At 40.1% G+C, this 27,697-nt stretch overlaps 1 protein-coding gene across 1 annotated transcript in view; it reads left to right on the top strand.

Moving 5' to 3' along the window:
• Window positions 1-1,928: 1,928 nt before the first annotated feature.
• LOC110159914 (phosphatidylinositol 4-phosphate 5-kinase type-1 beta-like) overlaps window positions 1,929-27,697 on the top strand; it is a 36,551-nt gene continuing 10,782 nt past the window's right edge. Inside the window, exons 1-8 of the mRNA XM_055154022.1 lie at window positions 1,929-2,039; window positions 7,703-7,869; window positions 15,747-15,877; window positions 17,603-17,720; window positions 18,875-19,027; window positions 20,981-21,282; window positions 27,221-27,227; window positions 27,416-27,600. Coding sequence (XP_055009997.1) covers window positions 7,807-7,869; window positions 15,747-15,877; window positions 17,603-17,720; window positions 18,875-19,027; window positions 20,981-21,282; window positions 27,221-27,227; window positions 27,416-27,600 — 959 coding nt within the window. The 5' untranslated portion in view covers window positions 1,929-2,039; window positions 7,703-7,806. The remainder of the gene's footprint in view (window positions 2,040-7,702; window positions 7,870-15,746; window positions 15,878-17,602; window positions 17,721-18,874; window positions 19,028-20,980; window positions 21,283-27,220; window positions 27,228-27,415; window positions 27,601-27,697) is intronic.

The following is a 27,697-nucleotide window of genomic DNA, read 5'->3' as shown; positions in this document are numbered from 1 at the left end:
GAAACAGTTTGAACAGAGGTTTGAGTCACACACATCTGATTCCCTTTTACAGTTACGGAGTTCGCAAACTTCCGAAGCCCATTTCTCAAGCCTTTTTACACTGTTAGAATCCAACAGCCACACAATTACAATGTCTGAATCCCAAAACTAAAATATGACAATATCAGAACCAGAAACAAAAATGATATGGTTCAAAAGACTTGAAAAGATCAACTTTGTCAATAGACTCATCCCACTGGGAAAACAAACCTGGAGGTTTGATGCTCACTTCCCAGTGTGGACTGCGTGATGACTGGAAGTCTGAAATTCAGGATGCGTGTATTGAAATTGAGTCTGAACTGTTAGTATCATGACAACACTAGTAAGAACGCTAAATGATTTACTGTGGAACATTCCGGGCAAAGTAATAACATCTCCAATGGGACAAGCATGTGGTAAACCCTCCACCAAAACACATTACTGAGTGCACCTTTAATTATCCTGTATAGAGGTGTGAAAAAAGTTTAAATATCGATATATCGTATCGTTTAATGTGATGATATAGTATCGATATCGTGGGCTGTTGTATCAAGATATCACCAAGAGTATTTTTTGGTGTATTTCACTAAATGATTTTGTTACAGCTACAGTTTTGTTGCTTGTTTGTCATTGCTCTGCCTGGAATGTTCCACAGTGTGACATTAACTCTTTCCCCCTTGGACACCTACTTGGAACAACTCATACATATATTAGTATGTATAGGTTGTAGTGGCCCCCAACTATCACAGCCTCTGATTACATGTGAAAAACCGAGCCGTTTGTAATGGTCGTCAAATCAGGTCTTTAATGATCCAGCAGACGTGTCAAAAGACGTCATTAAGGAAACAAGGGGGTTTGTCAAATGTCGTCTTCACGGGGGAAAGAGTTAAACGGCTCGACTTTGTTACAGGTGGTTTTATAGCCCAAAAATAATCTGAAAAACAGACATTAGGCTGCATCATTTGCACCAGTGTCAAAAATTCTACTCGTCCCCAATTTTAAAATGTGACAAAACCAATTAAAAGAAAATCTATGGAATATTTGCTCAATTGAATAAAATCTGCTGGGTCCACCAAGTCTCTGAAGTCTCATCCAAACAGTGTCCATAAAACTCTGGCAGAAAAATCTGTTTTTCTCAAATAACTTAATAAAAAATAATCCATTTCGGTCTATGGTGTCAGTGAAAGTTGAATATAAATGTTGCTGTTGTGCATCTTTTGGTGCCAATTGTATATTTCTATCTCCATAACTTTCTAAGATATGATAATTGTATCAAGATTTTGTATGTTTTTTCAATATTATTCAATATCCACAAAGGCCAAAGATGAAATGAGAGAAATCAAGTTTGTTCTTTCTGTAGTGATCATAGACTGTATATAAAAGTAGAGTAACTGAGTGAACGTCAGTGACAGGTGCAGCTCAGGGTTTGGTAAAACCAAGTTTAAAGAAAAACAGATGTTTCAACTCAGATTGAAGGATTCTGCAGGAACTAAACTGCAGAGGTTTGGTGAACCCAGTAAACATCAAGAGAATTTTATGACATTCGTCACAGAAGTTTATTTTGGCAAGTGTAAAAAAAAAAAAAAAAAAAGATACTAGGTACAGATTGATTTTCAAACATTTTCAGGCAAATGATGAAGCCTAACAGACATTGTTACTGTGAGTGGGGTCGCCTTTCCACAGATCTGACCTGGACACTTGGTCTGGTTCAGTCTCCATGCAGATAGAAAAGTTTTAATGCCAAACAGTGACACATCGCAGGCAAAGCAATAACATCTCCATGGAGACAAGCGTTTGACTGAGCCTCTACCAGAAAAGTTACACAATGCAGCTTTAGGTGTGAGTGTGTAAATGTGCTGTGTGTTTTTGCGTGTTAGCTCCAGGGGGCGGAGTCAGAGTCAGGAAGTGCAGAGGAGGATGTGTGTGCATGTGTGTGCGTGTGTGTGTGCGTGTGTGTGTGTGTGTGTATGAGCCGGAGCGTTTACCAGCAGCAGTGTGCGTCTCCAGCATGGACCCGGACGGTAAGAACACACTTTCACTTTGGACTTTATTAGAAATGTTTAAACTGCTGATAGACTTTGTACCCGTCTTGACTTTTAACTGCAGCATTTAGAATCTGAAAATAAAAAGAAGACATGACAGGTTTAAGAGAACAAAACCTCTGTAAATCCAAGACAACAGCTGTTTGACTTTTCAGAAATCTAAACTGTCAAACATGACTAACTATAATGACACAACTCTTTTTTTTTGTATTTTTATTTGCTCTCTTTTTTTTATGTTATTTCGTTATTTTATTAGAACTTTCATCATATTTTAAGTGCAATTTTCTTGTAGTCGATGCCACTAACGATACTAAAACTAATTTCCGCTTAAAATGAAAAGAAAAGAGACACTGATCTTTTTTTCTATCTATTTTAAAAAGTAAATAAAAGAATAAAAATGAATTGAATTGAAATTTAAATTGATTGAAACCATAATTATACATCGCAAGTCTTACATATATGAAAAAAAAGACACATTACGCAGGTCTGACAAAAAAAAAAGAAAAAAAAAGATACATATAACTTTATCTTTAAGTCATTTTAAGTTATATTTTTATTATTTTATTTATATTGTTCTCTGTGCGATTCCAAACACTATAAATAGTCGTCACGATGGTTAAGTTCGTATGAGAAGAACTTCAGCTAAGACCTAAAGAAAAGTGCCCTTATTTTGTCTTTTATAATTTAGTTTTTTATTTTGTACTGGACTATGTGTGTGTGTGTAAAGTGCGTTGTGTGAAAAGTGCAGTGTGTGAAAGCAGAGCACAGTGAAGCACGGTGAAAGATGATTCCAGAGTGGACTTTATGCAAGAGGAACAACCAGAGGTGGCACTTCCCTGTGGCTCAAACAAATCAGCTCCTCATTTACATGTGACGTCACCAGGACATGCAAAACTGCTCGCTCCCATCGTCTGCTCCACCTCATCTGCTCCTCTGCTCCACCTGAACCTCTGACCCTCTCCACTGCTCCACCTGACCATTTGACCCTCTCCTCTGCTCATCTGACCCTCTCTTATCCCTCTGACCCTCTCCTCTGCTCCACCTGAACCTCTCCTATCTCCTCTGACCCTCTCCTTTCCATCATCTGCTCCTCTGACCTTCTCCTTTGCTCCATCTGACCCTCTCCTCTGCTTCATCTGACCATTTGACCCTCTCCTCTGCTCATCTGACCCTCTCCTCTGCTCCACCTGAACCCCCCCCTCCTCTGCTCCTCTGCTCCTCTGCTCCTCTGCCCCTCTCCTGTCCCTCATCTGCTTCCGACCTTCTCCTCTGCTTCATCTGACCGTTTGACCCTCTCCTCTGCTCCGCCTTACCCTCTCCTCTCCATTATCTGCCCCTCTGCTCCTCTGACCCTCTCCTCTGCTCCATGTGTTCCTCTGACCCTCTTTTCTGCATCAGCTGTTCCTCTGACCCTCTGCTCTGCTCAACCTCACCCCTTCCTCTGCTCCATCTGACCTTCTTCTCTCCATCAGCTGTTCCTCTGACCCTCTCCTCTGCTCCTCTGCTCCTCTCTAGTGTTTTTAAAAACACCTACAACTGAATAACAGACAGATAAGTTTATTGAAACATCCAGACAAAGTTTAAACATCTCCATGGTGACAAGCAGGCGATGAACATTCTACTGGAAAAGTTCCACAGTGCACTTTTCACTAAGGCTTTCAAAATCCCACATACATTTTATTATGAAAGGTCCTATATGTTTGAGGAGCTCTTTACTATGAGTCTGTCTACATCTCCAAAGCTCCAAATGCTCTGTTCCACCTTGTGATGTCATGAAGCTGTAGTTTGAAAGTTAACTGCTATTTTTAGCTTCAATCAAACAGTGTTACTCTACAATATTCTAGAATAACTTCAGCTGTACTGTGTGTGTGTGTGTGTTTTATCGGAGTCGGCTCTGCTGCTGTGTTTCCTGTGACTTGCAGCCACAGCCACATCCGCCTCAGACATCCCATAATATGCTTCAGCTGTTTTCTTCTGACAGTTTTCAAGTGTTTCCTCATTAAATACACACCCAAAGTTCTATTTTGTTGACACTATTTTAAAACTACACTGCGTCACTTTTCTGGGGCTCTTCACCTCCATGGAGATGTTATTGCTTTGCTTGGGAAGTATCGAAAATCATTCACTAAAACGAGTAAAGTTAGATACTCATTTGAGCAGGTATCGATACTACAAAAGTCCCACTGACAACATGAAATCCCAGTCTATTTCAAACCTACAAACACTTTAAGACAGAATCTGGTCCAAAACACCGAGCCACAAACAAAGTAATGTGCTCTACTCCATTCAGTGTAGTGAAGAGTGCAGCGAGCGCCACACTGGAGAAACAAAACAGACACTTCACAAGAGGAAGTACCAACACAGACGAGAGAGCAACACAGGACCTCAGTCTGCTGTACATCTCCACCTACAAGAGCAGAGTCAAACTCTAATTCACAGAGGCCAAAATTTAAAACTGAGACTAAGTTGTGGGTCAAATTTCAACAACATCTGCATGTTTTCTCTTCTTTTGAGATATATAATGGGGTCTGGTCAAGCAGTAACAGAGGGAAACAGGGTCAGATTTTTGACATTCAAATGTCTCTTATTCAGAAACTAGAGGAACTATTGAAATAAGTAAAGTATCAGAATGTAGGAAAGAGTTACACTCCAACAGGGTCAAGTTAAACCTGTGATATTCTTTCAAGTTGTTGACAAAAAATTTAAAAACTCATGTCAGTAACGGAGGGAATGAAATATGCAGCACTTTTTGGGCAATAAATCCAAACAGTGATAACTCTTGGTTCTCACTTCCATATCCTTAACAAACTGGTTTGAATATTTGCTTCATATAGTTTTCTACCATATGGTCCAAGATTAGGTTGAAAAACCTCTGACTTTTTGACTCATGAGATTTTTTATTAAGAAAGGTCATGGTAACGGAGGGAAAATTGTTCAAACAAGTAGAAGGTGCAGGATTTTACATCATTTGTCGCTTTTTTCTTCTGAAAACTTTAATATTACTTCAAAATGAAAGGAAACTATTTCTATAAAATATGTCAGTCCTTCCAAGCAAATTTTTATCATTTTAAAAATATATATATATATATATATATATATATTTAAAATCATGTCCCTTCATCAACAGTTCAAAGATGGAAATAACACAAGATATGATGAAATACATCCATTTATTGACATGATTTGCAGGTCTTTGACATTTGGGAAATAATCTTTGTTCCATGTTTCATACATGGTCTGTTTAAAACATATGGAACTTTAGAACCAAAAATGGTACAGAAAAAAGGTCAACAGTTTCATAAACTAGAGTACATATGTATCTGTTCAATACATTTTTATATCAGATGAATTAACTTGACTTTTTGGCCTTGATGTTTACTTCTGCTTGACCGGGCCCAGTGTTAAACCTTTTCTTATTCAAATAAATATTTAATAATAATTTTGCTTAAACACTGAATCTAGAACAAGCAAAATATAAAATAATAACATTTTGAAACAGTAATGTCTCTATAGCCTGTGGGCAGCTCTAATACATGTTTGATGTGATCTCATGGGCTAAATATAATTTTATCGTGGGCCAAATTTCGCCCCCGGGCCTGAGTTTGACATGTCTGACCTAAAAGGACCTTAGTCTGCTGTACAGCTCCACCTAAAAGCCACGGGCCACCCCTTTGAGGACAGTGAGGGTACAGATCTTAGCCGGAGAAAAGAACTGGTTTTAGAAGGGAGTGAAAGAGGCTAGTTTTGTTGAGAAAAAGAATCTTTCTTTGGACAGAAATGGAGGCCTCAGACATCATCTGTCTCCTATGTTCCACTGAAACAAAAACTGAAACAAAGAGAACAACAGTGGGAGCAGGTCAGGACCAGAGATGTGAGAACATTTTTTTCTCCTTTTGGGCCTGAATAAGTCTGCTCATCTGCCCCCACACTCAGATACAGATGAACAGACCGAACTAATACAGAAAGTGTAAACAAGTGGGTGTTAGTTTCAGAGGAGTTTCAGTGTAGTTAGCTCCTCCTTCAGCAGATCTAAGGAAGTGTCCACCAGCATCTGAACACAACTTGGATGAGCTGCCAAACATTTTTAATCTAAATAAACCTTTGTTCAGTTTGTAAATTGAATTTCTCCTTTGACATTGACAGGACAGAATGGAATGAATTGGAATTGGAATGAGCTACCTATAGGATGACACACATATAAGACACATGGGAATAGAAAGAACCACATAGATATAGGCATAGTAGAATACAATAGAATACATAGGAATAGAAAGAACTACACTTTAATGTGGAAAATCACATTCTGTTGTTGTATTATCATGGTGGTATCAGAATCAGTATTGAGTATCTAGTCTATTCGTTAGGCTACATTCAGTCTGCAGGGCTTAATGCTCAATTCAGATTTTTTTGTGAAATCCGATGTTTTTGTGAGGTCATTCACATTTCCAATTAAATGTGACTTGTATGTGACTCCAGTGTGAACATTAAATGACCCAAAAGTGTCCTACATGTGCACTGGAGACACGACGACGTCAACCGCAGCGAGCGTCTCTGTGTTTATGGATGATGTCCAAACATGGACGCAGCATTGAGCACCCGGAAATTTTAAAGTTCCTCTCGTACCAGAGCCACAACATGAACATGAAGGAAGAGATTGAGAAGGAGAAGGATGAGGTTTTTGGTCGTGGTGTTTTGTGGGACAGTCTGTTGAAAGGAACGTGTGGATGTAGAGACGTAGCCAAGAGTGGTGGGATAGTGATGTGCTTCACTTCAGTGACACGGAGTTCATTAGCTACTGACTAGAAGAATGTTTGTGTACTTTTTGTACTTGTTGATAACGTGGTGGATGAAAGCGCTTTGGCCATTCAGACTGAAGTCGCATGTGAAAAGATCAGATATGTATCGGTTTCAGGAGCACATATCCAAGTTTGAAAAATCCACATTTGAAAAAATCGGATCTGTGTGGTTCAGACTGACATTAAAAGATCAGATACAGGAACATATGGGCCAAAAAATTGGATTTGGGTCACTTCAGGCTGCAGTCTGAATGTAGCCTTAGTACTGAAATTGAGTTTGAAGTGTTAGTATCATGTATCAGTATCATGTATCAGTATCATATTAATCATTTTTACTGCTGCAGTTTTGCTCTGTCATAGTTTCGTTGTGTTTTGTACAATGACAATAAATCTAAAGATAGAATATATTGTTTTGTCAGTTGCTATGGGAACAGTCCTAATTTTTCATCATTCTATACAACATGGATAGATGTAGCTTCAAACTTTGGCATATCCAGAGCTGCAAATTATTCAAATGATTCTAGTGAAGATGTATGGAGTTTAAAAATACTGTGGAGCACTTCCTGTAGTATCACATGACATCACAAGGTGGAACAGTGTGCTTTCCATTTGAGAGAAGAATTAAATCTGCAGGGTTTGTGTGTTAAACATGTTTGAATGACGCCTGTTTTCTCGACCTCATAGAACTAAACCACCATAAACCAGTCTGAAGTTTCTTGAGTTGTGGACTGTACAGGGGCCCCTCCCCAGCCTGTGTTCTGTTTGTGTTGTGAAAGGCCCCTGATCCTGACCTGAGCCGGGATCAGGATCAGGGGCTGGTTCTTTAAAGCCCTGTTTGCTCCACAGAGCTCCACAGATCGACCGGACCTCTCCTCTGACTGAACACCTCCACGACTCCAGAACCACCGAGCGCAGACAGCACCGAGGAACCACCAGGCACCTGCTCCGGCATGTCGTCCCCCAGCCAGCACGGAGGCACCGCCAGGAGCCCCGTGAGCCCCGAGCACAAGAAGGTACAGCAGGAGCACACTTTAGGATTAGAGAGTTAGAGAAGAAAACATGGAGCTCATAACAATATTCAAATCTCTGTGTGTGTGTGTGTGTGTGGGTTTGTGAAAAGGTCATAGGTCATAAACATAAGCTGTGCAGTCTTAAAGTAGCAGGTTTTACTGGTCTTCTCTTCGTGAGAGTGTGAGGTGACCTACTTGTTATTGTGTTGAAATGTATTGAAATTATTGCCTGGAATATTCCACAATCAGTCTATGATTTATCACAGACTGACTCAGACTGTGAGAGTGTGTGTGAGAGTGATGTGTGGAGGTGAGACGTGTCACTGGCCCAGATTATCAGTCTCACTCCGTCTCCTCACACTAAACCTGAGCTCAGAGTCGCATTCAGCTCCTTTACTTCACTCACAGCGACGAATTTGTGGATCTTAATGATTGTGGTAAAGTAACAGTCACTTTCAGGGTGAAAAAGCAAAAATGAGACGAGTAACTTCAACAATGACGTGTTATTGTCAAGAGTCCAGCTCCATTTCCCAGTTTGTTCCGCTCCTCCTTTTGCTTCCTCCCTGTTTTTCCTACAGCCGCCACTCACTCCCTGATCCTCCCAGAACAACTCTATATCCTCCCTCTGTTCTTCAGTCTCTATATCCTCCCTCTGTTCTTCAGTCTCTATATCCTCCCTCTGTTCTTCAGTCTCTATATCCTCCCTCTGTTCTTCAGTCTCTATATCCTCCCTCTGTTCTTCAGTCTCTATATCCTCCCTCTGTTCTTCAGTCTCTATATCCTCCCTCTGTTCTTCAGTCTCTATATCCTCCCTCTGTTCTTCAGTCTCTATATCCTCCCTCTGTTCTTTCAGTCTGTGCTCGATTTCACCTGTTCTCCTGTTTTGTTTCTTCAGTATTTTTAGTTTCCTAAGTGTGGGGGTCTTGGTTGAGTTGACATGGAATGACTGAGTTTTATTATTTTATTGTTTCACATGTTATAATGTGTTTTGAACTTAAGCTGAACAAAAGTTTAACAACATTTTGTTCAAAGACTAATAAATATTCAAACCCAGGCATTATTGTAGAGTAGAACCTGTTTTTACAGTAACATTTGCTCAGTTCAAGACAATCAGTTTCCATGGTTTTACAGAGTAAGATGAAATTACTCTTATTAAAGTAAAGGTTACTACATATTTCAGATTTGAGGAACTGATTGATTTGTTGGTTCAGCTTCACAAAATCTATGACTGAAAACTAAAGTTCAACTTTACTCACTTGCTGTGAGGAGGAATTTACTGTAGTGAACACTACACTGAAGAGTTACCTGTACACTCACTTTAGATTCACACTCCACTTTAGTCAGATTTTTCAAGGCAGTTTCCTAGATTTGTTCAAGTAACATCGACTTATTCGATTTTACAGTGTACAGCTCCACTGTCTCTGCACAGAACTACATTCTGACTATGCTCACCTCTCCACAGATCTGTCCTGTAATTTGTTTGTCTCTGGGATGGATAAGTTTAATGTCTTACTGTGGAACTGTCTAGACAAGACAATAAGGCAAGGCAAGGCAAGTTTATTTTTACAGCACAGTTCGTACACAAAGTAATTCAAAGTGCTTTACAGAATAAGAAATACATTAAAATCGTAATAAAAACAAATCAAAACATAAATAATCATAAAGATTAAAATGAAAAAAGAGAGACATAAATAAGAGAGAAGAGTGTGGAATGAAAACCTTTCAGTCATATGCACAGTTAAACAGAAATGTTCGGAGCCTGGATTTAAACAGCGTCACAGAAGAGTCTGTGTCACATGTTCAGGATGACAATAACATGCATGGAACCAAGCCAGTGACAAACTGCACACAACTGGAATAATCATCTTTAACACTCGGACTGTGTACCATTCATTCTTTTGAATTTCAATCAAGGAAGAAAAAGAATAAAATGGGAAAATCAAAAACAGAAAAAACAGATTTTCTGTCCTTGTGCCTATTTCAGTTTTGATATTTTATTCTCTCTGGTTTATTTGCCCGGGACGTTCTGCTGCTAAAAGAACGTACCTGAATAATCGTTGCCGGTTTTTGGACAAACATGTCTCTTCTTTTACAGTGACGCATTTATTTTGCGTCTTGGAAAGTCATTGTTGAACTCCATGACGAGAAACAGGAAGCAGTGAGAAACTCTTCTTTGTTTAGTGACTCTGAATTCACAGGCAACGCTGACTATCAGAACTTCATATAAACCAGAGAGAATAAAATATCAAAAGTAAAATACGAACCGAGACTGTTATTTTGATTGGTGTTATCTGAAATAAACTTAAAATGAAAAATTGGAAATAGAGGCCAAAATCCAAACTGTTTTCCCATTTTATTGTTTTCTTTGTGCAAGTAGCAGACATCCGTGTTTGAAAATGAAAGGTCGTTACATAAGGAGAGCTGTTTGTTACGATTAGACTGTACCAAATCCTAAAGAACAGAACTTTAGCCATAGGAATGTTAAACACTGGTGAGTAGCTCTGGTCCTCCTGTACACTCCTGTACACTGTGAGTCAGTCAAACACAAGTGACTCAGCTCAATACAGTATTAGTATTAGTCCATTAAATCTCTCAATGGCCCTTTGTGATTATGTAAGAGAATCAACTGTTTAGAACTGTTCACCACACTGCAATACACAGTGCAGTGGTGACATTTATATTTGCATTTTATTTTTAATTGAACTCAGATTCATTTTTACTTTTTGATGCCCACGCTAACTCATTAAAGTTGTCAGTTCCATTGCTGCTGCTGGCACCATACTATTGTGTCTTTGGTAATGTGTCCAGACGTCCCTATTCACCCGGGACAGTCCCAGTTTTGAGCCTGTGTCCCCTGTCCCAGAAGATTTATCCAAAACAGTGATGTTATACAAGAAATGTCCCAGGTGTCCCTATTTTTGACCAATCTGATCTCTGTCAACAGTGCAAAGAGGCATACCATATTTTCCGGGCTATTGGGCGCTTTCTTAAGCCTCCAGCCCCATCAAAAAACGACTACGCACACCATTTCCCACAATCCAGAGCACCTATACACGAATCCACTGGGGTGTCCCAGCACGACTTCAGTAAACTACAAAGCCGCACCACCCACAGAACACACAAACACACATCTTATAACCCAGAGCGCCTAATCATTCGTAAAATACAGTTCATTCTCATTTGTTTAGGTAAAATACAGAAAAGCTGCTTAAAAAGTACCAAAACACAAAGAAAATGAGTGACATTAGAGCCCAGTGCAGAACAATTCTCTTAATTATGCACTCGTTTCACAATTTTATTATTACCAACCAACACAAACCAGTGTGTCCCAAGTTTTTTTGTTTAGTTTTTTTTTAAATCTGCTCACCTTAGTCCTTGAGCAAGACACTACACCCACCTCATGTTTGTGTGTGACTGTGTAATTGATTTGATGAGAAAGGCAGTGCACAGTATGGAGCATGTTTTGGGTTGATGGGGGAAACCAGAGTGCCCAGAGGAAACCCATCCACACACAGGGAAACACATGCAAACTCCACACAGAAAGGCCCGGGCGACCTGGGGGTCGAACCCAGAACCTTCTTGCTTTGAGGCATGAGTGCTAGCCACTCTTTGAGTTCTTTGTGAATTCAGATCACCATAAATCGACTCAACATCAGCGGTGATCATCAAATCATCAAAATCAAGTACAAGATCACAGGTTGTAGATGTGTTGAGGACATCATTTTAATTTAATTTCTTCATCACAAACAGACCTGGAGTTTATTTTGTTTCATTCACACATGTTTAACAGATGCTACAAAAAATCTAGGTAAGTTAAAATGACTTAATTGAAGAGCATTTTACGTTATTTGAGTCGCTTCATCTTGGCAAATAAAATGATCTACTAATGGAATAAGAGTATTTTTCTTCACTTCAATTTGAGCAACATTTGATTTTGTTTTTTATTTTAAGTGCACAGAGTTGTATTTTTTTATCGTAAGTGTAGCGAGCTGTATTTTCATAATTGAACTACAAAAAGTCCTCTGGTAGATCATTTTACTTTCATAATTCAAGTCATCTTAACTTGGCTAGATTTTAGTTATTGCAGATTTGTGATGTCATTTGTGCTCTGCTGTGTTTTAAAAACGTTTTAAACTCCATACACCTTCACTTCATTTGGATCATTTCAGCCCTGGAGTTGCCAGTCTCTGCTGGAGGTTAAAAGGAGCTGCACCTTGAAAACTACTACTTCATGACATCACAAAGTGGAACAGAGCATTTTGAGCTTTGGAGATGTAGACAGACTGATACTGTATTTTCTGCACTATAGTACGCTCTGGATTATAAAGTGCACTGTCATTGAATGGTCTATTTTTGAACTTTTTTCACATATAAACCGGAATATAAGGCGCATTAAACCAAACACAACAGTTAGATAAGTCAGTCAAACATTATTTAACATGTTCACATTAACTCTCAACTTTGTTCAATTGTAACACGTAAAAAAAAATACTGTGTGAGACGCTAAATTGTTCGTATATTCACAATAAGTCATAATTGTTCAAACAGTTGGGTGATTCCTGCGTCCACACGCCCACATCCCTCTGTTATTCTCCGAGTCAGTGTGGTTACTCTGGTCTTGGTGAAGCTCGGATCACAGTTGATCCTGATCCTTAACCCGGGCGTCCACGATCCGTTGGCAGATCGTGGCGTAAGTGGCTCGGCGCTGTCTCTCTGTCTTGGTGAATGTGTGTTCTCCTTCTCTCATCCACTGCTCCCACGCAGCTCACACTTTCACTTTAGAACAGCCTTGAGTTTAAAGTGGGCGTTGTGAGCGTGTCTCTTGACAGGAGCATTTTGATATTAAAAGGAATCACAGTCTGTATTACTCCTGATGCTCCTGACTACGGGAGCCGTAATGCTGCAAGTGGAGCGGCTTTGTACTTTACTAAAGTCGTACTAAGACAAACCAATAAATTCATAGATAAGACGTCTGGATTATAAGGCACGCACTCATTTTCTGATTAAATTAAAGGCTTTTAAGTGCACCCTATAGTGCGGTAATACGGTAATAAAGAGTTCCTCAAACATGTGTGAATGAAACAAACACAACTCTGGGTTTGTTTTTGAGGAGGGAACTGCATTAGAAGAAGGGTTAAAGCTCACAAGAGTCAGATTTTCAGATAAATAGGACCTGACAACTTGACTTCCTGTTTGGACACGAGCAGCACATGAGACAAGAGGAAACCCTAGAACTGTTACCTATCAACCAGAAAGTAAACAAGGGCGAAAAGTTCCACAGTACTTCTCATAAGTCATAAAGGTTGGAGCGTGAATTGTCTGCACAGTTCCACAGTAGTTACCATAAGTCATAAAAGTTAGTGTGTAAATCGTGTTCTAGTTTCCTGTGCTCATGACGTACGCAGAGGGATTCTGTTTTACAACTCAGCCATACTTCTTGTATGTTTGTACCTTGAAGCTCACAGAGACATTTTGCATAACATAGGACCTTTAAGTTTGAGTGTAGTGCCCTCCTCAAAAACACACCGGAGTTTGAGGACGTCTTTATTATTAGTCTTCCACCTTGTGATGTCAAGAAGTGATGGTTTTCAAGTCAAATGATTCTAGTGAAGATGTATGTCATTTAGATTTTTCATTTATTCAGTGCCACAGATAAGAACATGATATGCCTGATGTAGTGACTGTGGTACTTGGGTATTCAGATCAAACACTCCAAGACGATTCAGGAAACCGTTAAGTTTGACATGATTATCACAAAGACGATTATTCTGAGGGAATGAAAGATCAACACCTCCCTGTTTCCATAAATGCTTAAATGATATGGCGTCTTGTTTGTATCTTAAAGAGACTCGGTACAATCTGTTAGTCTGATTCATCAGACGGGTTCACTTTGTACAAACCGTCTGACCTCGAAGTTGTAGAATTCGTTTGCTTGATGGTAGGCGGGTACTTTTTATCATATAACCAGTCGCTGCTGTTTGATCGTGACATATGTAATGCTCTGCTAACAGGACTAACTGGTTTATTAAGCTTTTCCCAAATCCTGTAGGAAGAAGGACAATCAAATCTTTCACCTTGATAAAATTCACCAAACATTCTCTTTGTTCCGACTTGGGAATCGTTGCCAACACTGAATATATGTCTCTTCACACTTCCGGGGTTTTTGCGAACCATCTAGTGCAGGCATGTCCAAACTATGGCCCGTGGGCTAAATGCGGCCCTCGGACAATTTTTTGTGGCCCTCAAGATTCCAGGTGAATTGGCCCAAATTACCTTGTATCAATTAAAAATGTACTTTCTACCGCATGTTTTCTTTTTTTTTTTTAAATCTACCTGGAAAAAGGAAATATTGAATATTTAGTGTGTGGTTTTAAGGATCTCAGCATGAATAAAATCTGATGGCTCATTCTAATGTGTTAAACATGCACATATTTCAATTATTCTCTGTATTGAGCATCAGTCTACAGCCCTCGATCAGACCTCTGCTTCGTCTGTGTTTACATATGTGGCCCTTGATGAAAAAAGTTTGGACACTCCTGGTCTAGTGTATTCCAATTCCTGACCTAGTCGCTGGAGAGAAATGAAACTGAGTGGAGACTCTAGGTGGCACCAGCCTGACTAACGATCCACTGGATCAGAAAGATAAATTTACAAAACTTTGGGAGCCTTTTATAGATCATATTTAACAGAGGACTCCACCTCAAACGTCAAAGGACTGATTTCATCTCTATACTTCACTGTACAGGCTGTTGTTGTTGTTGTTGTTGTTGTTGTTGTTGATTTGGACATATGTGCATTAGCAGTGTTTGTGTGTATGTTTTTTCAATTGAAAAATTGGAAACCAAATAAACAATATATTGAAAAAAAGACGTATGTAAGTTTAAAAAGGTGAAGCACTTGTTGTATTATCACAAGCATCAGAAGGTGGAACAGTGTTTTGTGTTTGAGAAAAACTCAACTGTCTAAAAGTGCAGGTTTGTGTGTTAAACATGTGAATGAAACAAAACACAACTCCAGGTCTGTGTGTGATGAGGAAAATACATTAGAACAGATCAGAAAACAGAGTCACATGGTCCTTTAACTTAGGGTGACCAAACGTCCGTAGTTCCCCGGACATGTCCGTATTTTGCATCATGTCCGGGGCGTCTGGGGCTTTTTTTATAAAGTGATGCAAATGTCTGGGTTTTCATTACTGTTCATTAAACTGAGCGTCTCTCGTAGCGTCTGTGACTCAGAAGGAGCGAGACACAAATAGTCGGTCAGTCTGCAGCACACCGAAGCACAAATGCACATTTAACAATGACTTGGACAAGAAATTCTCCTTTTTCCATCCCGGTTGGGACAAGTGTGAGTCCATGTGCACAGGTTGAGGTGAGAGTACAGTGTCCCTCGTTTATCGTGGGGGTTATGTTCTAAAAATAACCCGCGATATGTGAAATCCACGAAGTATCAACTTTATATTTTACAATTATTCTATCTGTGTTAAGGCTGTAAAACCCCTCAGCACAAACTTTATACACTTTTCTCAGACAGGACAGGTGCAACCCTTTTTACTTCCTTCTTAAAACTTATTGCTGTTGTTGTCCTTGTGTTATTTTCCTCCTTCTTTATGTAACAAACTGAAGATTCATTTATTCCATAATGGAGCCTACAGCGCAGAGTCCTGCACGGGTCCATTTTTGGAGACCCCCAGTACAACAACGCACCCGCTAGTACAGGACCGCACCTGCCCGTACCCCAAGGTGTCCGGGTTTTTTATTTAACTGATGAAACTATAATAAATATTGATCACAGATAAGATCCACCAAACCAGGTCAGCATGAGGAGAACATGAGTCATCGTGTCATTTTCACTTTAACATTTGACTTGTGTTGTTCCAGCCCACCGCAGAGGCTCTGAAGGGGGCCATCCAGCTGGGGATCGGGTACGCTGTGGGGAACCTGAGCTCCAAACCCGACCGCGATGTCCTCATGCAGGACTTCTCTGTGGTGGAGACCGTCTTCTTACCCAGGTGGGACATGAGAGATGGGAAGTGCACTACATCTAGGAATCACTCAAGGCACACACACACGCGCACACATGTACACACACACACACACACGCACACATGCACGCACACACACACACACACACACACACACACGCGCGCACACACACACACACACACACGCACACACACACACCTGGAGGAGATGAAGAAGAGGAGGCTGATGGTTCTGCTGCTGCGGTGGAGTTGGAGTGGAGGAGTTGCTGAAATGAAGGAGAAGTTGGAGGGTGCGGGTTGGGGTGCAGTGGCACAGTTGGTAGAGACATTCAACCACTGACCTGAAGGTTGGGAGTTTGATTGTTTCTAGCAGAATATAAACTGAGATTGTGTCCTTGAGCAAGACACACCACAGTCCTTACTTCCGTGTGTGAGTGTGGGGGAGTGATGCCTAAGTCTAAAGCGTTTACTGCAGTGTGGTTAAAATGCAGAAGCAGTGACCTTTTACTGTGTTAGTGGCTGTAAATGAATGAGTGACTTCAGTGTTGTCACAATATTCAAATGTCAATGGAAAACTCCATTTCAATAGCAAGAAAAAAGTCTGATGATAAGACACATTCGTGTGAAGGTCACAACCTCCAGAATTCCGTCCCTGAGCTGCAGAAGCTGCACTAGCACTGACTCATGACAGGTGCAGGTGCTGGGGTTTAGGGAGAGACCTTCAGATCAGAGACACGTTTTAGGTTTAAACTAACTGAATTTCAGCAACACAAATGAGAGAGTCACACTGAGAAAAAAAAAAAAATCACTTTTGGGTTAGTAAAATATATTAAATCAACTGGGGTCATTTTTACACTAAAGAACATCATTCTCTGAGAACTACAAGTTATTTAATAGTGATGACAAAATGTACTTACTTTACTCCAGTAGTGGAAGTATTGTGTTTAATGAGTAAGTTCAACTGTAGAATCACCAACACGTTTGAAATCTTGCACAAGTTGCTACTCACAAACCCACAAATACTGAGTCATCCCAAAGTCCTTCTAGATCAGTCCTGCTCTCGACATTAAAACATAAAGAAATAAATAAATAAAATAACATCATTGGTTGATCGGTCAGATCCACTGACACACAGGTTGGTGGTGCGATATAATATTTACTGAATTATTTCATCACAGCAATGCAATTAATTATGAGAATATTTTATAGATTTTACTTAATGTATTTACATGAATATGACTTAAATTCATGCCTGTTAATGACTGTGGTGAGTACATTTGACTTAATACTGATAGGCAAATTGTATGTGATATTACAGCAGTTTACTTAAAAAGTGCAAGTGCAAATTGGGGAGGATTTTTTCTAGTAAATCTTCCAAGTTATTTTTTCAGTGCATGTGAAGCTCATTCTGCAGGTTCAGTCTTGTGATTTATTTTAGTTTATTTTAGTTTGAATTCCAGTTTTGGCTTCAATTAGTATCTTCAGTTTTTGTCCTATTTACAGTGATCAGATTGGAATAAAATCACTTTTTGAGCTAAACTCTCACGCCACAACTTTTACAGACAAATAACAACTAAACAACAACAACAACAAATAACAAAAATAAATAAATAAAAGACAATGACTTTTATTATACTGCAATGGCTATAGGAAATGCACTCTTCCTGTTTGCACCACTGACCTTGTTACATATTCATTTGTATGTGTGTGTGTGTGTGTGTGTGTGTGTGCGTGCGTGTGTGTGTGTTCCAGTGCGGGCAGCAGTCTCACCCCTGCACACAAGTTTCCAGACTTCAGACTGAAGACGTACGCTCCTCTGGCCTTCCGTTACTTCAGAGAGCTGTTTGGGATCAAACCCGACGACTACCTGGTGAGTCCTGCTCGAGCTGTCAATCAAACGCTTGTGTGGTGAGAAAGAACACACACGGTCCTGCGCTGAGAACACTATCTGATCTACTCATGGCTCTACGATCTGATTATCTCAGATGGAGGGCAGGAACAGCTGAAGAAATCCCCAAACATTGTCATTCTATTCCCGTCAGTTCTGTTCAACTCTAATGCTTTTTTTTTTTTTTTAACACAATCTGACCTGAGAGAACTGACTGAGCTGAAACTACAACATGTGAGCTGATTTATGCTGTCAAACAAGTCTCACACAAGAAATGATAACATCTTCACCTTTAAAAGACACATATTATGCTATTTTCTGATCTGTTACAATATAATTTCAATAACGTTTTAGAAAATTTTCAATGTCACGATTCACTCCCATTCGCACAGACTTAGTCCGATCATGCTGAAATTTGAATCACTAATGTGTGATCTCAGCCTGAATATAATACACTATAAAACATATCAAATGTGAACACTATAGCGCCCCCTACCATAGACATGAAACATCAACATTATAAGATCTGTACCAAATATGGGAATTTAAATTCTATGAATGACTACAAATAAAAACATATATTACTGACATGAGGCATTTTTCATGGTTCAGTTGGCCAGCAGGAGCGCAAAGAGTCCTATATTAAAAAAAAAAAAAAAGCATTTAAAGGTGCACTATGTCATTTTTCTGGTGGAGGATGTGTTGGCCTGGGCGGCTCTCAGGAAGGGACAGTAGTGTGCCGGGGGTCACGTGGGAGGTGCGAGGGCCGTTCGACACCACTTGCGGCTTTAATGTTTTGTCCTCCTCAAAAACAGGCCTGGAGTTGTGTTTTATTTCATTCACAATCATTTGGATCATTTCAGTCCTGGAGTTGCCAATCTCTAAAAGAAAAAGGAGCTGTTCACTTGAAAACTACCATCTCATGACATCACAGGGTGGAACAGAGCATTTGAGCTGTGGAGATGTAGACAGACTCATAATAAAAGATACTCAAACATGTGTGAATGAAACAAACACAAGTCCATGTGTGTTTGTGAGGATTCAAACACTTAAAGCTCACACAGTCAGCCGTGTGTAACAGAAACTTCCAGAGAGTTGGACTTTGCCTTTAACGTGGTGTTTCTTCTCTTGTGCAGTACTCACTGTGTAAGGAGCCCCTCATCGAGCTGTCCAACCCCGGGGCCAGCAGCTCCTGGTTCTATCTGACCAGCGACGACGAGTTCATCATCAAGACCGTCCAGCACAAAGAGGCCGAGTTCCTCCAGAAGCTCCTGCCTGGATACTACATGGTGATGATGGACCTAAACTCTTAATGTTCTCACAAGTCTGTGATTCTGATCAGAAATTATTTACAATATATGTTTTAATGACAGGATTGTTCATATTTAAAAAGTGTCCTGAAGAACTGACAAAAAGACAGAAATCTGAACTGACAAACTAATACAAGAAACATTTCAGAACATTTGTTTGTTTCTAAACTACAGGTCAGCAGATTTTATGTAGCAGTTTGTTTGGGGTTTTTTCAGAATACAGAATATTTTGTTGTTTGTGAAGGGATTGGAGCTCAAACCAGACCCTAGTTTTGTTTGTTATTTCCTATTTATTTTTCTCATAGACTTTGTGGAAAAAGTAAATACAAATGTGAAAGCTGAGGGCTAATCACCTCTACGGAACCAACGTGCACAACATCTCTCTCTCTGAAACGTTATAAACCGCTGAGTTATTCAAACATTTCACTGAATCTTGCTTTATAAATGTGCTTTTTGTACCTAAAACAACCACTTTTTGGAGGACATTAGTTAGTACATAGAGCTGTGGTGTTAGACATACTGAGCCTTGTTTACTGTTTTTGCAGCAGCACTAATACTGTGTAATCATCTCAGTGGTGTAGTGTGTGATCCAGTGTTTCTGCTGGAGGCTGTGTCCAGGCTCTGTGATGGGATTAGTCCTGGTTCGTGTTTCTCTGAGCTCACACTGTGCTCATATAAGCTACAGACTAACAGTACCACTCTATTACATGTGTTTATTGATGAAAAAGACCTGTGTGACAGAACTGAACACTAAATATATGACCTGTACAGAGAATCTGCTGCATAATACAGAATTATTTAAAGATGCATGAATCAGTAGAAATGCAGCTGTAAGCAGAGTGAGTTAAAGATGAGGGAGTACTGGTATAAGATGGTAACATGGTAACATCTAACTGTACATAACATGTCCCATTTAAAGGAACAACATGCTTCCTCCTCCTATATTTATTTTTTAAAAAGATACTAGAATCACAACTGAACCTGTGTCAACAGAACCTTAACCTGCAGACACAGACACACCCAAGTTTGTCTCATTCTCTGTATAAATAACAGCTGCAGGAGCTGGTGTTTATGTAGAGACCATACAGATCAGAGAGACAGTTCAGGTTTAAACCAAGTGGATTTCAGCTTTGAAACTGGCAACCCACATGAGAGAGTCATGTGAGGCTCAATCTGCTTTCTGACTGGAGAATCGTCCAAATAGGCTCTATTCAGGCTCATGTCACAAACCAGGAAGACGTTTGGAAACATGTGATTATAAATTCTGGTGTAGTTCATGACACTGGACTCGACCAACTGTGATCAAACCCACTGAAATAAATGTGATCAGTGGTAAAATGAAGACTGCAGATGTATGTGCTGTTTGGAATCATCTGGAATTTGTCATCTCATCTCTTCTCATCACATGTACCAGTGCACTCAGAGCTGTGTGTCAGTGGAAATGATGAAAACTGAAGTGTGGCTGTAACTGTTGATTCTCCAAACATAACAGAACACTACAATGACATGGAGATGAAGAAAACTGGGACATTTCTCAGTTTTCCTAGATTTTGTCAGACTTACTACAGAGCCGCCCGAAGTTGTCATCACATCTTTCCAAATGTTGTCCTGGTTTGTGACGTAAGCCTGAATAGAGCCTATTATAACTGATAACAGGTCTAATGTTTTCATAATCAAGAATAAATTTGTCTCACAGTTGTTATCAGTAAAAGCTCGATTTGATTTGAACATGTTTAACTCATGTCTGCAGAGACGCAGTTACAATCACCATCTTACATACAGTTCCTTTAAGTCAGTATATTGCTACAAGAACAGGTTTAAAGGACTCGTGCTCATGTCCAGTCTAACCTCCCCCTCTCCTCTCTTCTCCTCTCCTCTCTTCTCCTCTCTTCTCCTCTCTTCTCCTCTCTTCTCTCTCTCTCTGTCCCTCAGAACCTGAACCAGAACCCGCGCACACTTCTGCCTAAGTTCTACGGGCTGTACTGTGTGCAGTGTGGGGGCGTGACTCTGCGCCTCGTGGTCATGAACAACGTGCTTCCACGAGCCATGCACATGCACTACAAGTACGACCTGAAGGGCTCCTCCTACAAACGCCGAGCCAACCGCAAGGAGCGCGCCAAGGCCTCGCCCACGTACAAGGACCTGGACTTCAGAGACATGCACCAGGGAATCTACCTCCAACCGGACAACTACCAGGCCCTGATGAAGACCCTGCAGAGGGATCACACACATATGTACACACATATGGCACACACATATGCACACACACATATGCACATGCACATATGCACACACACATATGCACACACACATATGCACATGCACATATGCACACATATGTACACGCACATATGCACACACACACACACACACACACATATGCACACGCACATATGCACACACACACATATGCACACACACACACACATATGCACACACACACATATGCACACACATATGCACACACACATATGCACACACATATGCACACACATATGCACACACACACACATATGCACATATGCACACACACACACATGCACACACACACACACACACACACATATGCACACACACACACATATGCACACACACACACACACACACACGGCAAGGCAAGTTTATTTTTACAGCACAATTTGTACACAAAGTAATTCAAAGTGCTTTACAGAATAAGAAATACATTAAAATCACATTAAAAACAAATCAAAACATAAATAATCATCATAAAATTAAAGATTAAAATGAAAAGAGAGAGAGACATTAATTACATAAATTGGAGAGAAGAGTGCGGAATGAAAACCTTTCAGTTTTATGCACAGAAATGTTTTGAGTCTGGATTTAAACAGCGTCACAGAAGAGTCTGTCTCACATGTTCAGACTGTTCCAGGTTTTAGCTGCATGAACCTGAAACTCTGACTCCCCTTGTTTAGTCGTGACTCTGGGCACCAGCAGGAGGCCGGTCCCTGAGCTCCTCAGAGTGTGAGATGGTTCATATGACACTAACATGTCACAGATGGACTTTGGTGCTCGGCCATGGAGACACTTGTACAAGCAGAGCTGCTTTAAAGTCTATTCTCTGAGCCACAGGAGCCAGTGCAGAGACCTGAGCACAGGACTTATGTGCTCGTACTTCCTAGGTTGAGTAAGGACCCGACCACAGGCACACACACAGAAAGAGGCCTAGTCGCACATATGTGAAGTCACGATTATTTGAAACTATTATTTAGAGGTGACTGTATCAGGGTTTTAGTCAGGCTGGTGCCACCTAGTGCCTCCACTCAATTTCATTTCTCTCCAGAGACTAGGTCAGGAATCAGAATACACTAGACGGTTTACAAAAACCCTGAAAGTGAGAGTTCAGGCACCAGCCAATCAGCGAAGAGCCAGACATTCTGTGTTGTCAACGATTCCCGAGATCAAGGATTTAAAGTCGGAACAAAGAGAATGTTTGGTGAATTTTATCAAGAGGAAAGACGTTATTGTCCTTCTTCCTACAGGATTTGAGAAAAGTTTAATATACCAGTTAGTCCCGTTAGCGACGCATTACATACGTCACGACCAAATTGCAGCGATTGGTTAAATTAAAAAAAGTACCTGCCTACCATTGATCGAACGAATTCTAACACTGCGAGGTCAGACAGATTCTACGAAGTGAAACCTACTGATGAATCAGACTATCAGGGTTCCCACATGTCCTGGAAATTCTGGAAAACCTTGAAAATAATTGGCCTCATAAAAATGTCCTGGAAAATATATATTTTGTTTTGTCATTGAAAATGTCTCCACACGTTCCTCTGCTGTATTATTGGATATCAAATCAGTAGAGCCTTTTAGTGGTTCTTATTAGAGCAGTTTTTTTTTTTTTTTTTTTTTTTTAATCCCTCTAATGCAAATATCCACCCAAATTCAGGAAATGACACCTTTTTGTTCACCCCTTTCATGTCCCCTGCTTGGTGAGACCTTGGTGTCACAGAGGGTTTCTCTCTGTTCTAAGTGCAACAATGGACCCACAACTATCAGAGGACGAGTGGACAGCACTCACTTTCTTATTATAAATGGATATGATTGGGCAGTCAGATTCACATGTTCTCCATCGAATTCTAACAGAAACATATTTGTTGTCAGCTGCATAATGATGTGTTTGCAGTGACTTATAACTTATTGCAGTGGTTGTGGGATTTGGGGCTGATCTGTGTGATCTGAAAAGGCCCCAGAAAAGCCCTGGATGATCAAACAAAATGGCAGAATTTAACCCTGCAGACAGAGACACATCCAAGTGTTTGTCATTCTCAGTATATGGACAACATACTCAGTCCAAACCTCTGACCTACTTTTGTTGTCATTGGCAAGACACTTTTCCCTTCTTGTCTCTGTGAATGTGTAGTCACGTGTTCTGAGGGGCCGTTGGCGCAGATCGGAAGCCACTCTTCTGCCCCAGTCGACTGTGCCTACAGATAAATACCACCAGCGCGTCTGAGGAAAGAGTGAAATATTGGATCAGAGCACTTTGGGAGTTTTCATTATGGCTATAATCCCGAACAAAATGAATAGGGGCCCAAGTATTGCGCTGTAGAGGAGAGTGGAGTCAGTGTTGTCAGAGAGCCCACAGGCCTAAAGGGAAATGGACACACAAACATGCAGCTGTTTTCCAAATGTACAAGATTCAAATGAACTTTTTCTTATAGTTCGTACTTTCTGACAAAGGCCTCTGTCACGCTGTGACAGAGTCACGAGTGAGTGACAGGTGGAAGTGAAGAGAGAATCTCAGAAGATGCAGATTGTGTTAGTTAGTCTGTAAAACAATACTGCAAAGTTTCTGGGGCTCTGGTCAAAAGTAAAATCTGAAAATCTATCTGCTAAATCTAGACACTAACTGAGAGTAAAATTACAATCAAAACTAGATACTGTAATAAAGAGAAGTCCCATTCACAGGGCAGAAATGAACCTTCCTTAAAAGTCTTTAAAATGATGTTGATCTGTATCAGAACAATTACACAAACGAGTACACACACATGGACCAGTGTGAACCTACTGCACCACTGACCATTACACACACACACACATATATATATACATACAAACATGGGAACAAAACACAAAGTACTACCATTTAATACTGAAAATAACAGTCTATTGTCTAAAGAAAGAGTGTTTTTATTATCATTAACACTAAAACACAACACACTAAAAACACTAAAAGTTTCTGTCCATGACTCCAAATCAAAGTGAAATGATACCAGTGCTGCTATAACTACTAGAGCTGAGCAAACCTATCCATATATCACATTGTTTATTGTAATGATATAGTATTGATATGGTGGGCTGATGTATCAGTATCACCAAGAGTATTTCTTGGTGTATTTTACTCAATTATTTTGTTCCAGCTCCAGTTCTGTTGTTTGTTTAGAGGAAGGAAACTCGTTTATGCAACACATTTGACATTTTCACTGTTCTGGTGATTAAAATGTTTGTGTTTCAAAATAACCTTGTGTAAAAGGTGGTTTAACAGAGACCTTTAGTATCACACCCATGATTTAGCCTTTATTTTTATTGAACCATATCTCGTGTCTAATCAGAAGTGCTTTGTATTATGATTTGTATCGTATCGTGGCCTGTGTATTGAGGTATGTATTGTATTGGCAACTTCTTAATGATACCAGCCCTAATAACTACTACAAGGGTCACAGTCAGGACCATTACATCATGAAATGCTGTTACCGAAGTCTGTTTGTTTTTCTCACAAAGTATTTGTGTACACAAGTATGTTATGAGTGGTAAAGCTCTGACCTGATAATCTCATTACACTGCAAAACACAGGCACATTCCAAACATACTGTACTTGTACATATACTACTTAGAGTAAAGATGGAATTCAAACAATTTTTATACTGTTTTTGTAAAGCACTGTAGTTTTATTGTTATAATGATACGACGCTAGCCTGATTCATTAGATGGTTTCACTTTGTAGAAACCGTTCTGATAGGTACTCTTTATCGTTTAACCAATCGCTGCTATTTGGTCGTGACGTATGTAATGCGCCGCTAACGGGACTAACTGGTATATTAAACTTTTCCCAAATCCCGTAGAAAGAAGGACAATAACGTCTTTCCCCTTGATAAAATTCACCAAACATTCTCTTTGTTCTGCCTTTAAATCCTTGATCTGGGTAATCGTTGGCTCTTTGCTGGTTGGCTGGTGCTCGCACTTCTGGAGTTTTTGTGAACCGTCTCGTGTATTCTGATTCCTGATCTAGGCGCTGGAGAGAAATGAAATTGAGCGGAGCCACTAGGAGACGCCAGCCTGACTAATACAATGCAACAATTTCACCAAAAACTACTAATGTGTATTTAGCCACATGATGTTCAATTAAGAAATAATGAAAATCTGATTTAAAAAAAAATAATAATAATAAATAAATAAATAAATAAATAAATAAATACATTTTTGGTTGTTATTTTCATTTCTATTATGATTTCACTTATGTTATATGTCCCATTGTATATGCATGTAAATCTTTATTTGCCCAAGATAAATGCATCAATGCAAAAATCTTGAGACAAACAACATAAAACATATCAAAATTATACAATTCATATCAAATATCATGTATAAGACCATATCATTTATCTCAGGTACTTTTTTTTGTTTTTACAGTGCATCCATAGCACCTCTCCATGTCACTATGTCACTATACAGGAGTATCTCTGTGTCCTTAATGGTGAGAGGTACTTCACTATAGTACCTCTGTGTTGTTAATGGTGAGAGGTACTTCACTATAGTACCTCTGTGTTGTTAATGGTGAGAGGTACTTCACTATAGTACCTCTGTGTTGTTAATGGTGAGAGTACTTAACGTACTTCACTATGTAGAGTACTCTTCTGTGGTGTTAATGGTGAGAGTACTTCACTATAGTACCTCTGTGTTGTTAAGGTGTACTTCACTATAGTACCTCTGTGTTGTTAATGGTGAGAGGTACTTCACTATAGTACCTCTGTGTTGTTAATGGTGAGAGGTACTTCACTATAGTACCTCTGTGTTGTTAATGGTGAGAGGTACTTCACTATAGTACTAGTCATATTTGGCCTGTAGCTCAGTGTTAATGAGTTAATCGCTTTCTCTCATTTGCTTCATTTGTGCTTAATCCTTTTCCACAAACCGGAGAGGAGAGTGTTTGTGCAGTGTTACATAAGGCCTCACACAGGGGCCTTTATGTGCCTGTCCCACACACGGGCCTGGAGCTCAGGGCTGGGGCTCAGGGCTGGGGCTCAGGGCTGGGGCTCAGGGCTGGGGCTCAGGGCTGGGGCTCAGGGCTGGGGCTCAGGGCTGGAGCTCAGGGCTGGGGCTCAGGGCTGGGGCTCAGGGCTGGGCTCAGGGCTGGGGCTCAGGGCTGGGGCTCAGGGCTGGGGCTCAGGGTTTAGCCTCATTTAGCGACACCTCTGCTCTGTGTGAAACCATGGCAACAACAGTTAGCACACAGGCTTAGAGCTTAGGTCACAGTGAATCAGACAGAGAATCAGAAGTGACGCACTTTAGTTTTAATACTTTCCACATGTTTGCAGCACACGGGGACCAAATCACTTTGTATCTGACTGTTTATTTTATGTTTTACATTATTACTTGCAGAGGTGGTAGAGCAGTCGAAAATTGTATTTAAGGAAGGGAAACGTTATTTAAGAAGAATATGAATCTAGGAAAATTACAAAGTAAAGAAAGTCCAAGAAATGACTGAAGTAAGAGTAACTGTCGGGATTTATTATTTGTTAATGTAACTGTAAGAAGAAAACATGAAATAAAGCACAAAATACTGTTTTCAAAAGGTGAGAAAACATTTTTTTTCATATCTGAAGGAGAACTGCAAGAAACACAAATGTTCAAATCATTTCACATTGTCACATAAAACTTTGTCACTTTAGACTCACAGTGGGAAGAGTAAGTACAACTTTTACTTAGTACTGTTACTTCAATAAAAGTATTACTCAGGTAGGAGTAAATGTAACTGAGTACTACCCACCTGTGATTACTTCATACTTACCTCATCATATAGAAAATGTAACATCTCAAATGAAGGAAGCAGAAGTACGATAAACAATCATACAGAAACTCCTGTATGACTCTGACACAAAAACCAGAGCACTAACCACTAAAACTAATCGAAACCTGCAGCATGAGCTGCAGAGTGAAACTCTTTACTACTTCAGTTTGTACCTGTAATGAGTACTAGATGTGTTTAGTTAAGTTATCTTAAATCTTATAATAGCCAAAAAAAAACAAATAAACCTTGTTGCAGCGTTGGTCTATGAAACGATGAGTGGATATGGTGATTTTGGTGTCAGGCCTGTTCGTTTCATGTGTGTGTGTGTTCAGGTGCTGGAGAGCTTCAAGATCATGGACTACAGTCTGCTCCTGGGCATCCACGTCCTGGAGAAACGTCCTCTGCGCAGAGGAACACGCCTGGACAGCCGCAAACAGAAGGTCCTCTACTCCACGGCTCTGGAGTCCATCCAGGGCAGCGTCAAAGACCCCGAACCTGTGGCCTGTGACGATGACACGTGAGTGATCTGTGTGTGCACACGAGGCACACAACACACCACTGAACCAGGACTGAACCAGGACTAAACCAGGACTGAACCAGGACTAAACCAAGAC

The sequence above is a fragment of the Boleophthalmus pectinirostris genome, unplaced genomic scaffold (genome assembly GCF_026225935.1).
Source record: "Boleophthalmus pectinirostris isolate CB_2022bp ecotype Guang Dong unplaced genomic scaffold, ASM2622593v1 HiC_scaffold_18, whole genome shotgun sequence".
Lineage (NCBI taxonomy): Eukaryota > Metazoa > Chordata > Actinopteri > Gobiiformes > Gobiidae > Boleophthalmus > Boleophthalmus pectinirostris.
This window is presented reverse-complemented; position numbering and strand designations above follow the sequence as displayed.